The sequence below is a fragment of the Bos indicus x Bos taurus genome, chromosome 3 (assembly GCF_003369695.1).
Source record: "Bos indicus x Bos taurus breed Angus x Brahman F1 hybrid chromosome 3, Bos_hybrid_MaternalHap_v2.0, whole genome shotgun sequence".
NCBI classification, from domain to species: domain Eukaryota; kingdom Metazoa; phylum Chordata; class Mammalia; order Artiodactyla; family Bovidae; genus Bos; species Bos indicus x Bos taurus.
In genome coordinates, this window is record NC_040078.1 from 42,539,118 (window position 1) to 42,552,634 (window position 13,517).

The following is a 13,517-nucleotide window of genomic DNA, read 5'->3' on the forward strand; positions in this document are numbered from 1 at the left end:
TCCATGTCCATTTCTAACTGTTGCTTCCTGACCTGCATATAGGTTTCTCAAGAGGCAGGTCAGGTGCTCTGGTATTCCCATCTCTTTCAGAATTTTCCACAGTTTATTGTGATCCACTAAAGCAGAAATACATGTTTTTCTGGAACTCTCTTGCTTTTTCCATGATCCAGCGGATGTTGGCAATTTGATCTCTGGTTCCTCTGCCTTTTCTAAAACCAGCTTAAAAATCTGGAAGTTCATGGTTCACGTATTGCTGAAGCCTGGCTTGGAGAATTTTGAGCATTACTTTTCTAGTGCGTGAAATGAGTGCAATTGTGTGGTAGTTTGAGCATTCTTTGGCATTGCCTTTCTTTGGGATTGGAGTGAAAACTGACCTTTCCAGTCCTGTGGCCACTGCTGAGTTTTCCAAATGTGCTGGCATACTGAGTGCAGCAGTTTCACAGCATCATCTTCCAGGATTTGAAATAGCTCAACTGGAATTCCATCACCTCCACTAGCCATACCTGCACTGAAACCAAGCTCCACCCAAGAGCCAACAAGTCCCAGACTAAGACATACCATGCTACTTCTCCAGCAATGCAGGAACACAGCCCTGAGCATTAAAATACTAGCTGCCCAAAGTCACAACAAACCCAAAGACACCTCAAAATTCACTATTGCACACTTCATTGCACTCCAGAGAGAAGAGATCCAGCTCCACCAACCAGAACACCGACACAAGCTTCCCTAACCAGCAAACCTTGACAAGCTGCTAGTCCAACCCCACCTTCAGGAAGCAACCTCCACAATAAAGAGAAAGCACAAACCTCCAGCATACAGAAAGGCCACCCCAAACACAGCAATCTAAACAAGATGAAAAGGCAGAGAAATATTCAGCAGGTAAAGGAACATGATAAATGCCCACCAAACTAAACAAAAGAAGAGGAGATAGGGAGTCTACCTGAAAAAGAATTCAGAATAATGATAGTAAAGATGTTCCAAAATCTGAAAACAAAATGGAGTTACAGATAAATAGAGACAAGAATTGAGAAGATGCAAGAAATGTTTAACAAGAACCTATAAGAAATACAAAAGAGTCAATCAATAATGAATAATGCAATAACTGAGATCAAAGGCACCCTGGAGGGAACCAACAGTAGAATAACTGAGGCAGAAGACAGGATAAGTGAGGTGGAAGGTAGAATGGTGGAAATAAATGAAGCAGAGACGAAAAAAGAAAAAAGAATTAAAAGAAATGAGGACAACCTCAGAGATCTCTGGGACAATGTTAAAGGCCTCAACATCCAAATCACAGGTGTCCCAGAAGAAGACAAAAAGAAAGGCCACAGAAAATATTTGAGGAGATAATAGTTGAAAACTTCCCTAAAATAGGGAAGGAAAGAGCCACCCAAGTCCAAGAAACCGAGAGTCCCAAACAGGATAAACCCAAGGCAAAAAAGCCCAAAACACATATTAATCAAATTAATGAAGATCAAACACAAAGAGCAAATACTAAAAGCAGCAAGGGAAAAGCAACAAATAACACACAAGGGGATTCCCATAAGGATAACAGCTGATTTTTCAATAGAAACTCTTCAGGCCAAAAGGGAACGGCAGGATGTACTTAAAGTGATTAAAGAGAAAAACCTACAACAAATATGAAAGAGAAATCAAAAGCTTTACAGACAAGCAAAAGCTGAGATAATTCAGCACCACCAAACCAGCTCTTCAACAAATGCTAAAGGATAACCTCTAGATGGGAAAACACAGAAAAGGTTTATAAACTCGAATCCAAAACAACAAAGTAAATGGCAATAGGATCATACTTATCAATAATTACCTTAAATGTAAATGGGTGAATGCCCCAACCAAAGGACAAAGACTGGCTGAATAGGTACAAAAACAAGACCCCTATTTAAGCTGTCTACACAAGACCCACCTCAGAACAAGGGACATACAGACTGAAAGTGAAGGGCTTAAAAAAGATATTTCATGCAAATGGAGACCAAAAGAAAGCAGGAATAGCAATACTGATATCAGATAAAATAGACTTTGAAATAAAGGCTGTGAAAAGAGAGAAAGAAGGACACTATATAATGATCAAAGGATCAATCCAAGAAGATATAACAATTATAAATATATATGCACCCAACATAGGAGCACCACAATATGGAAGGCAAATGCTAACAAGCATGAAAAGGAAAATTAACAGTAACACAATAGTGGGAGACCTTAATACCCCACTCACACCTATGGATAGATAAACCAAACAGAAAATTAGCAAGGAAACACAAACTTTAAATGGTACAATGGACCAGTTAGACCTAATTGATATCTATACAGCATTTCACCCCAAAACAATCAATTTCACCTTTTTCTCAAGTGCACATGGAACATTCTCCAGGACAGATCACATCCTGGGCCATAAATCCAGCCTTGATAAATTCAAAAAAACTGAAATCATTTCAAGTATCTTTTCTGATCACAATGCGGTAAGATTAGATGTCAACTACAGGAAAAAAACGATTAAAAATACAAACATATGGAGGCTAAACAACACGCTTCTGAATAACCAACAAATCACAGAAGAAATCAAAAAAGAAATCAAAATATGCATAAAAACAAATGAAAATGAAAAGATGACAACCCAAAACGTACTGGATTCAGTAAAAGCAGTGCTAAGGGGAAGGTTCATAGCAATACAAGCTTATCTCAAGAAACAAGAGAAAAATCAAATAAACAACCTAACTTTACACCTAAAGCAACTAGAAAAAGAAGAAATGAAGAACCCCAGGTTTAGTAGAAGGAAAGAAATCATAAAAATTAGAGCAGAAATAAATGAAAAAGAAACGAAGGAGACTATAGCAAAAATCAACAAAACTAAAAGCTGGTTCTTTGAGAAGATAAATGAAATAGAAAAACCATTAGCCTGACTCATCAAGAAAAAAAGGGAGAAGAATCAAATCAACAAAATTAGAAATGAAAATGGAAAAATCACAACAGATAACACAGAAATACAAAGAATCATAAGAGACTACTATCAGCAACTATATGCCAATAAAATGGACAACTTGGAAGAAATGGACGAATTCTTAGAAAAGTATAACTTTCCAAAACTGAACCAGGAAGAAATAGAAAATCTTAACAAACCCATCACAAGCACAGAAATTGAAACTGTAATCAAAAATTTTCCAACAAACAAAAGCCCAGGACCAGATGGCTTCATAGGTGAATTCTACCAAAATTCAGAGAAGAGCTAACACCTATCCTACTCAAACTCTTCCAGAAAATTGAAGAGGAAGGTGGACTGCCAAACTCATTTTGTGAGGCCACCATCACCCTAATACCAAAACCAGATAAAGATGACACAAAAAAAGAAAACTACAGGCCAATATCACTGATGAACACAGATGAAAAAAATCCTCAACAAAATTCAAGCAAACAGAATCCAACAACATATTAAAAAGATCATACATCATGACCAAGTGGGCTTTATTCCAGGGATTCAAGGATTTTTCAATATTCACAAATCAATGAATGTGATACACTACATTAACAAATTGAAAGATAAAAACCATATGATTATATCAATAGATGCAGAGAAAGCCTTTGACAAAATTAAACATCCATTTATGATAAAAACCCTCCAGAAAGCAGACATAGAAGGAACATACCTCAACATAATAAAAGCCATATATGATAAACCCACAGGAAACATTATCCTCAATGGTGAAAAAATGAAAGCATTTCCCCTAAAGTCAGGAACAAGACAAGGGTGCCCACTCTCACCACTACTATTCAACACATTTTTGGAAGTTTTAGCCACAGCAATAAGAGAAGAAAAAGGAATGAAAGGAATCCAGATTGGAAAAGAAGTAAGACTCTCGCTGTTTGCAGATGACATGATCCTCTACATAGAAAACCCTAAAGACACCACCAGAAAATTACTAGAGCTAATCAATGAATACAGTAAAGTTGCAGGATATAAAATTAACACACAGAAATTCCTTGCATTCCTATACACTAACAATGAGAAAACAGAAAGAGAAATTAAGGAAACAATTCCATTCACCACTGCAATGAAAAAAATAAAACTTAGTAATAAATAAAATAAACAAAGACCTATATATAGAAAACTATAAAACACTGATGAAAGAAATCAAAGATGACAAAAATAGATGGAGAAATATACCATGTTCATGGATCAGAAGAATCAATATAGTGAAAATGAGTATACTACCCAAAGCAATCTATAGATTCAATGCAATCCCTATCAAGCTGCCAACGGTATTTTTCAGAGAACTAGAACAAATAATTTCACAATTTGTATAGAAATACAAAAAGCCTCGAACAGCCAAAGCAATCTTGAGAAAGAAGAATGGAACTGGAGGAATCAACCTGCCTGACTTCAGATTATATACAAAGCTACAGTCATCAAGACAGTATGATGCTGGCACAAAGACAGAAATATAGATCAATGGAAAAAAAATAGAAAGCCCAGAGATAAATCCACGCACCTATGGACACCTTATCTTTGACAAAGGAGGCAAGAATGGAGAAAAGACAATCTCTAACAAGTGGTCTAGGAAAACTGGTCAACCACTTGTAAAAGAATGAAACTAGAACACTTTTTAACACCATACACAAAAACAAACTCAAAATGGATTAAAGATCTAAATGTAAAACCAGAAACTATAAAACTCCTAGAGGAAAACATAGGCAAAACACTCTCTGACATAAATCACAGCAGGATCCTCTATGACCCACCTCCCAGAGTAATGGAAATATAAGCAAAAATAAACAAATGGGACCTAATAAAAAGCTTTTGCACAATGAAGGAAACTATAAGCAAGGTGAAAAGACAACCTTCAGAATGGGAGAAAATAATAGCAAACGAAGCAACTGATAAAGAATTAATCTCAAAAATATACAAGCAGCTCATGCAGCTCAATTCCAAAAAATTAAAAGACCCAGTGAAAAAATGGGCCAAAGAACAAAACACACTTCTCCAAAGAAGACATACAGATGGCTAACACACACATGAAAAGATGCTCAACATCACTCATTATCATAGAAATACAAATCAAAACCACAATGAGATACCATCTCACCCTGGTCAGAATGGCTGCTATCCAAAAGTCTACAAAGAATAAATGCTGGAGAGGGTGTGGACAAAAAGGAACCCTCTTACACTGTTGGTAGAAATGCAAACTAGTACAGCCACTATGGAGAACACTGTGGAGATTCCTTAAAAAAACTGGAAACAGAACTGCCATACAGCCCAGCAATCCCACTGCTGGGCATACACACCAAAGAAACCAGAACTGAAAGAGACATGTGTACCCAATGTTCACTGTTTACAACAGCTAGGACATGGAAGCAATCTAAATGTCCATCGGCAGACGAATGGATAAGAAAGCTGTGGTACATATACACAATGGAATATTACTCAGCTATTAAAAAGACTGCTTTTGAATCAGTTCTAATGAGGTGGAACTGGAGCCTATTATACAGAGTGAAGTAAGTCAGAAAGAAAAACACCAATACTGTATATTAAGGCATATTTATGGAATTTAGAAATATGGTAACGATGACCCCTATATGCGAGACAGCAAAAGAGATCCAGATGTAAAAAACAGATTTTTGGACTCTGTGGGAGAAGACATGGGTGGGATGATTTGAGAGACAGCATTGAAACACGTATATTACCAAATGTGAAATAGATTGTCAGTCCAGGTTCGATGCATGAGACAGGGCACTCAGGGTCGGTGCACTGGGACGACCCTGAGGGATGGGATGGGGAGGCAGGTGGAAGCAGGGTTTAGGATGGGGGACACATGTACACCCACGGCTGATTCATGTCAATGCATGGCAAAACCACTACAATATTGTAAAGTAATTCAGTCAGTTCAGTCACTCAGTCGTGTCTGACTCTTTGCAACCCCATGAATTGCAGCATGCCAGGCCTCCCTATACATCACCAACTCCCAGAGTTCACTCAGACTGAAGTCCATCGAGTCAGTGATGCCATCCAGCCATCTCATCCTCTGTCGTCCCCTTCTCCTCCTGTCCCCAATCCCTCCCAGCATCAGAGGCTTTTCCAATGAGTCAACTCTTCGCATGAGGTGGCCAAAGTACTGGAGTTTCAGCTTTAGCATCATTCCTTCCAAAGAAATCCCAGGGCTGAGCTCCTTCAGAATGGACTGGTTGGATCTCTTGTAGTCCAAGGGACTCTCAAGAGTCTTCTCCAACACCACAGTTCAAAAGCATCAGTCCTTAGGCACTCAGCTTTCTTCACAGTCCAACTCTCACATCCATACATGAGACCACTGGAAAAACCATAGCCTTGACTAGCTGGACCTTTGTTGGCAAAGTAATGTCTCTGCTTTTCAATATGCTCTCTAGGTTGGTCATAACTTTTCTTCCAAGGAGTAAGCGTCTTTTAATTTCATGGCTGCAGTCACCATCTGCAGTGATTTTGGAGCCCCCCAAAGTAAAGTCTGACACTGTTTCCACTGTTTCCCCATCTATTTCCCATGAAGTGATGGGACCAGATGCCATGATCTTCGTTTTCTGAGTGTAAAGTAATTAGCCTCCAAAAATCTTTGTTTTCTGAATTTAATTAGCCTCCAAAAATTAATTAATTTATAAAATAAAAAAAAGTGGTATCTCAGTCACTACAACCCCATATTAACTCTCTGCACATAACTACTTGATATTGGTTTATTGATTCATTTGTGTCTCTCTCTTCTGCTGTAATGTAAGATCAAAACAGTAAGTATCTTGTCCTTTCACTACCCTGGTAAGAGGTACTTAGTTAACAAATATTTGCTGAAAATAATTTGTATAGCTTTTCAACATGTTATATTTCAACAACAACAACAAAAAAGGTTTTCTTGTCTTGTGTTTGTTTATTTATTTATTTATTTATTTATTCATATTTCTGGTAGAACAACTGAATGGGACTAGAACTAAGAATTCCCCATTTAGGATTAGAGAAAGCATTCTCTGAGACTGACAAAAAAATACAAATTTATTTTGATTCAAATAAAAAAATATATCAAGTTTTACATGGCACAGTTATGTGCTGACTTTACAACCATGAAAAAAGAGTCTGCCCTCATGGAGCTTAAAGGAGAAAATAAGAGGCTCTAAGTAAATGCTGCAAGAGGAGTAGCAGGTGGTGCTACAGGTTTACCTAACCCCTCCTGAGACACAGGAAATCAGGAAAGGCTTCTTCAAGGAAGTGCCATTTAAACTGAAAGATCTATGCATTTGTGAGGGTGAATGGAAAGTGAGAAGGGCACTCAATGTAAGGGTAGTTTATCTTGCAGAGAGGAAAGATGAGACAGCCCCAGAATCCAGGGAACTTCTAACATGTTTCCAGGGAACTGACAGTTACTTACTATGGCTGGAGAACAAATATAAATTGAGACGGGGTGAGAGAAAAGACTGAAGAGATAAATGAATCCCAACATGAAGGCTTACTAAAGAATTAAGACTTTATCTTGAGAGCAAGAAAGCCATGGAAAGATTCAAAGCAAGATAAATTTTACATGTACCATAATCTTTATTAAAGAAAGATCACTTTGGCCACACTGTAGAAAATAAATTAGGAGACAGAAAGGCCAACCTCTTCCAAGCAACAAATGATAGAATTAGGATATAAGATAGGAGACAAAGAAAAGTTGAGATTAAGATCCAACTGTAAGAAGTATTAGAAGCAACCAAGAATTATAACACAAAATAAAATGAACACTGAACATGCAAATACAGAGGAACAGATATAAGAAACCAAATCTATCAGAAGTTTCATAGAATATGTGGTATCTAAGCTGAAGAACTTTCAAGGACGTATAGTAAGATTTCCAAAGATGCAGAAAAGAGATTCGAAGCTTTATAAAAGATTTTTACACAGCAGAGATGCTTCCTAGTACAAATAATTAAAATAAAATTTAAAAATAAGCTTCACGTTTAAAATGTATATCCTATCTTTTATGAAAAAACTTAAAAATCTACATTTATGACTAATTTATAAGATTATAATTTCATTGTAATTTTTAAGTCTATTTTATTCAACTACAAGCTATAAAAATCATCAGAGTCTACCCACTAACAGTTCTTTGTTATCATTACAAAGACAGCTTTACTAACAGTAAAATCATATGGATAAACTAGACAAAATCAGTCCAATCAAGACATAGCTATGTAAATAAGCCAAGACTGGGAAATAAAGGCACAACTGTTCCATTTTTCTGATAAAAATTAAAATAATAAATTGACATAAATTTAAAAGACAGTAACTATCTTCTAGTTCAGATAATACTTATTGAGAATTTATACACAATCATACTTTTATATAAACACTGGTACCATGACAGGCAATAGAGATCCAAAGAGCTAAAAGACAGATCCTTCCTCAAAAATTTATAACCTCAACAGAGAGGAGGACATAAATATACTTCAGTAAGCATTTTTACAGACTGGTTCCAAATAGGAAAAGGAGTTTGTCAACGCTGTATATTGTCACTCTGTTTATTTAACTTATATGCAGAGTACATCATGAGAAACGCTGGACTGGAAGAAGCACAAGCTGGAATCAAGATTGCCGGGAGAAATATCAATAACCTCAGATATGCAGATGACACCACCCTTATGGCAGAAAGTGAAGAGGAACTCAAAAGCCTCTTGATGAAAGTGAAAGTGGAGAGTGAAAAAGTTGGCTTAAAGCTCAACATTCAGAAAACAAAGATCATGGCATCCGGTCCCACCACTTCATGGGAAATAGATGGGGAAACAGTGGAAACAGTGTCAGACTTTATTTTTCTGGGCTCCAAAATCACTACAGATGGTGACTGCAGCCATGAAATTAAAAGACACTTACTCCTTGGAAGGAAAGTTATGACCAACCTAGACAGCATATTCAAAAACAGAGATATTACTTTGCCAACAAAGGTCCAGCTAGTCAAGGCTATGGTTTTTCCAGTGGTCATGTATGGATGTGAGAGTTGGACTGTGAAGAAGGCTGAGCACTGAAGAATTGATGCTTTTGAACTGTGCTGTTGGAGAAGACTCTTGAGAGTCCCTTGGACTGCAAGGAGATCCAACCAGTCCATTCTGAAGGAGATCAGCCCTGGGATTTCTTTGGAAGGAATGATGCTAAAGCTGAAACTCCAGTACTTTGGCCACCTCATGCGAAGAGCTGACTCATTGGAAAAGACTCTGATGCTGGGAGGGATTGGGGGCAGGAAAAGAAGGGGACGACAGAGGATGAGATGGCTGGATGGCATCACTGACTCGATGGACGAGAGTCTGAGTGAACTCTGGGAGTTGGTGATGGACAGTGAGGCCTGGCGTGCTGCGATTCATGGGGTCGCAAAGAGTCGACACAACTGAGCGACTGATCTGATCTGAAGCATTTTTATAAGACTTCTACAACTATAATGTGAATTTATAAATTAAAGCTAGTTCTAGAAGAGATTTTAGTATTCTTTTAGACTTGATAGTACAAAATGCAGATGTCAAAGGAATAATATTCTAACATTAATACATTTTATATTTCCAATGTTCTACTCAAAAATATAGTGCTGGATTAAAGAAAATTACTACTGATTTGATTTACGGAAGATCAATCACTAAATACAAAAATGAAATATCAAACCTGAGGTAACACAAAAAAAAGTAAGATGAAAAGAGAAACAATCTATGTAGAAATCTGTTGAAGACCAAAAAACCCCCAACATAATAATAATTTTGATCTGTAATTTAAATAAGATGTTTATCACCTCTCATTTTAATATCTGAAAGTAATATACCAACACTTACCTTATAACTATGAGCATGGCTATCAGGATTGAACAAATAGGATCTGCTATCATCAGACCAAAATTCTGCATCATGATGGCAGAGGCAATTACACCAATACTCCCTAGTGTATCTGCTAGAATGTGTAAAAATACACCTAGAAATAAAGCATAATGAGAATCAAAATCATATTTTCTGATAAACTAAAAATGTAAATTTTTCTTAAAACTATATTCTTGGTTTTATATATTAAAAAACTAAATACTAATTCGAAAATCAGTATGAATGCTGATCCACTGTTTAGTAAAGAAGTAATAGTACCTCTGGGAATTAAAATAATCTTTCTTTTTAAAAAACAGGAGGAGCTAAAATATTTGACTTCTAAGTTATACTTGGTCTTCATAATCCTTAATATTTTGCTATAATATAAATGAAGAAATACTTGATTAAAAAAATTTTTTGTGCACGTTCATTTCTGGTTGAGTCCAGAAGTTAACTAATAATTTGTTAGGAGAGAACTGCATTAGGCTGAAACAATCAGTCAAGAAAACACTGTTTATAACTACAAATATGTGTACACACAGAGCCCTCTGCTGGTAAGTAAAATTATTACCTTTTGAGATTAAGATTTTCTTATGGACCATAACTCTACTAATAAACTGGTAAACTAATTATCCTGAAGGTATTGTTAACTAAAGTTACATACTAAACTCAAACCTGATATGAAAGAAAGTAATGGTCTGAATATTTTAAAGAGGATATAAATATATTTTTAACTTATAATAATTAAATATTACATTGAAAGTGAAAGCATTGATCACTCAGTTGTGTCCAACGCTTTGCAACCCTATAGACTATAGCCCGCCAGGCTCCTCTATCCATGGGATTTTCCAGGCAAGAATACTGGAGTGGGTTGCCATTTCCTTCTTCGAAACTATTACAATGGTAAGATACTAATACTCTAACTGCCCATGAATCTATATGTATGAACATTTAATAACTGATACTTGACAGGAAAACAATTTAAAAAGTCAAAAAATTCAGTTTAGTATACATATTTAAGAAAATTTTAACTAGTGAACAATTAAATAGATTAAGAAATCTTGAGATCACTTTAAGTTTCAAAAATAAAACTTAAGGAAGATACACATGTAAGTGGATGAGGGTCCCTAACCTGCAAAACTCTGAAGTGATATGATAAAGACTTTATATATTCTTTAATCAATGTTCTGGTAGGATCCAAATTGAAAATAGCTCTAACCACTTAAAGGAAAAAGAAAAGAATCCTTTGCTCTTGATTTTCCTTTAAGTGGCAAGTCCCTGGCTACATCTTATTTGCTGACCTAAAAACCAGTTTTATTAGCAAATATCCTTAACTAGATATGCCCTTCTTACTTTCCAGTAATCTTTTCAAGAAGAAAGTTACTAAAGAAGAAACCTAAACTAATATGTTTGACTCATATAAAAGCCAGAAGTCATATTGAAAATGCAGCAAATAACTGAAAAATTCAGTAAACTTGGTTTTCACCTGTGAGTATCTATGTGGAAAAGTGTTAGTATCTGGCATTTATACTATGGGCTGCTTTAGCCACCATAAATGGACACTCAGAAAATATCAGTTAATTTTTACAACAGCTTATATAAAAGATAATTAGGAAGGCAAATCTGACCTCCCTTTCCTCAGTTTGTGATGATTTCCATAACTAAAACTTAACTCTTATTATCAAGGTTAAATGTACAGTATTACACATGCATGATTACAAGTTATTTCAACAAATGCTGCCCTAAAACAATTCTCTATATTTCACAAAAGGAAAATTAGTGACTAGAAGGCACATTTAAGCCTCCTGAAATGAGCTCCTCAGGATGAAGGAATACAGTCCCAGGGGAAAAATAAAAAGCAAGAGCTATATCAAAAAACAGTGGAGAAAATAAAAATAAGCACAGTAGAAACAGGATCACAAGCTAGTGAGAAAGTCGGACTGTGGTCAAAAGTTAACAAAGAGGACCTCCCTGGTAGTCCAGTGGTTAAGAAACTACCTTTCAAAGAAGAGGATGTGGGCTTGATCCCTGGTCTGGAACTAAGTTCCCACATGCCTCCGGGCAACTAAGCCCACACCCCTCAACTAGAGAGCCCAAGTGCCACAAGGAGAGATCCCGCATGCCACAACTAAGACCGGATGAAGCCAAAAATTAATAAATAAGTATTTTTAAAAATAAATAAAGGCAGGAAGATGGGCAGCTGGAAATTAGGAACTTTGACAATGAAACCTATATAGAAATCCAGAGCCAAAGATCAGTTCACATCCCCAAAAAGAAACTGCCATAGTTCAGGGACAAGACAGATTGTCTCTAGCTTATAAAATTTTGTAATGTATCATTTTACATAACCTGTAAGCTCCTGTTTACATTTTACCATTTGATGCTTATGTATATGCAAAAGATCTCCTTTGCATCACATTTTTTTGAAAATATGACATTACTTTTGAGAGCAGTTTTAGGTTCACAGCAAAATAAGTGGCAGATACAGAGATTTCACTTATACCCACTGTTCCAACTCAGGCACAGTCCCTCTCATTATCAACATCCCCCACCAGAATAGTGCATTTGTTACAAATGACATATCATTATGACCCAAAGTTCATAGTTCATATTTGGATTCACTCTTGGTGTTATACATTTTTTGAGTTTGGATGCATTACATTTTTAGCACTAAATTTTTCTACAACATAAATTCATACTGAATATTATTTTTAGAAAAATTATTTAACAATTCTACAAAGGCAAACATACTATTATGGTGTTCCTAGAGTCAGTGGCATGAGTATATATATTTAAGCAGTCTAGTTTCTGAATATTTTAATCTTCTTATTAAATGTTAAGAAAATAGCTCAGTGACAGTTAAAAGAACATCTGCTAACATACCTACTAGTACACATTGGGAGAAATATCAATAACCTCAGATATGCAGATGACACCACCCTTATGGCACAAAGTGAAGAGGAACTAAAAAGCCTCTTGATGAAAGTGAAAGAGGAGAGTGAAAAAGTTGGCTTAAGGCTCAACATTCAGAAAACGAAGATCATGGCATCCGGTCCCATCACTTCATGGGAAACAGACGGGGAAACAGTGTCAGACTTTCTTTTGGAGGGCTCCAAAATCACTGCAGATGGTGACTGCAGCCATGAAATTAAAAGACTGGCTTACTCCTTGGAAGAAAAGTTATGACCAACCTAGACAGCATATTGAAAAGCAGAGACATTACTCTGCCAACAAAGGTCCATCTAGTCAAGGTTATGGTTTTTCCAGTGGTCATGTATGGATGTGAGAGTTGGACTGTGAAGAAAGCTGAGTGCCGAAGAATTGATGCTTTTGAACTGTGGTGTTGGAGAAGACTCTTGAGAGTCCCTTGGACTACAAGAGATCCAACCAGTCCATTCTAAAGGAGATCAGTCCTGGGTGTTCTTTGGAAGGAATGATGCTAAAGCTGAAACTCCAGTACTTTGGCCACCTCACTTGAGGAGTTGATTCATTGGAAAAGACTCTGATGCTGGGAGGGATTGGGGGCAGGAGGAGAAGGGGACGACAGAGGATGAGATGGCTGGATGGCATCACTGACTCGATGGATGTGAGTTTGAGTGAACTCCAGGAGATGGTGATGGACAAGGAGGCCTGGCGTGCTGCGATTCATGAGGTCGCAAAGAGTCGGAGACGACTGAGTGACTTAACTGAAC

General features: G+C 36.7%; 1 protein-coding gene across 1 annotated transcript in view; it reads right to left on the reverse strand.

The window, feature by feature from the left end:
- SLC30A7 (solute carrier family 30 member 7) overlaps positions 1-13,517 on the reverse strand; it is a 99,670-nt gene that overhangs the window by 52,992 nt on the left and 33,161 nt on the right. Inside the window, exon 8 of the mRNA XM_027536379.1 lies at positions 9,805-9,940. Coding sequence (XP_027392180.1) covers positions 9,805-9,940 — 136 coding nt within the window. The remainder of the gene's footprint in view (positions 1-9,804; positions 9,941-13,517) is intronic.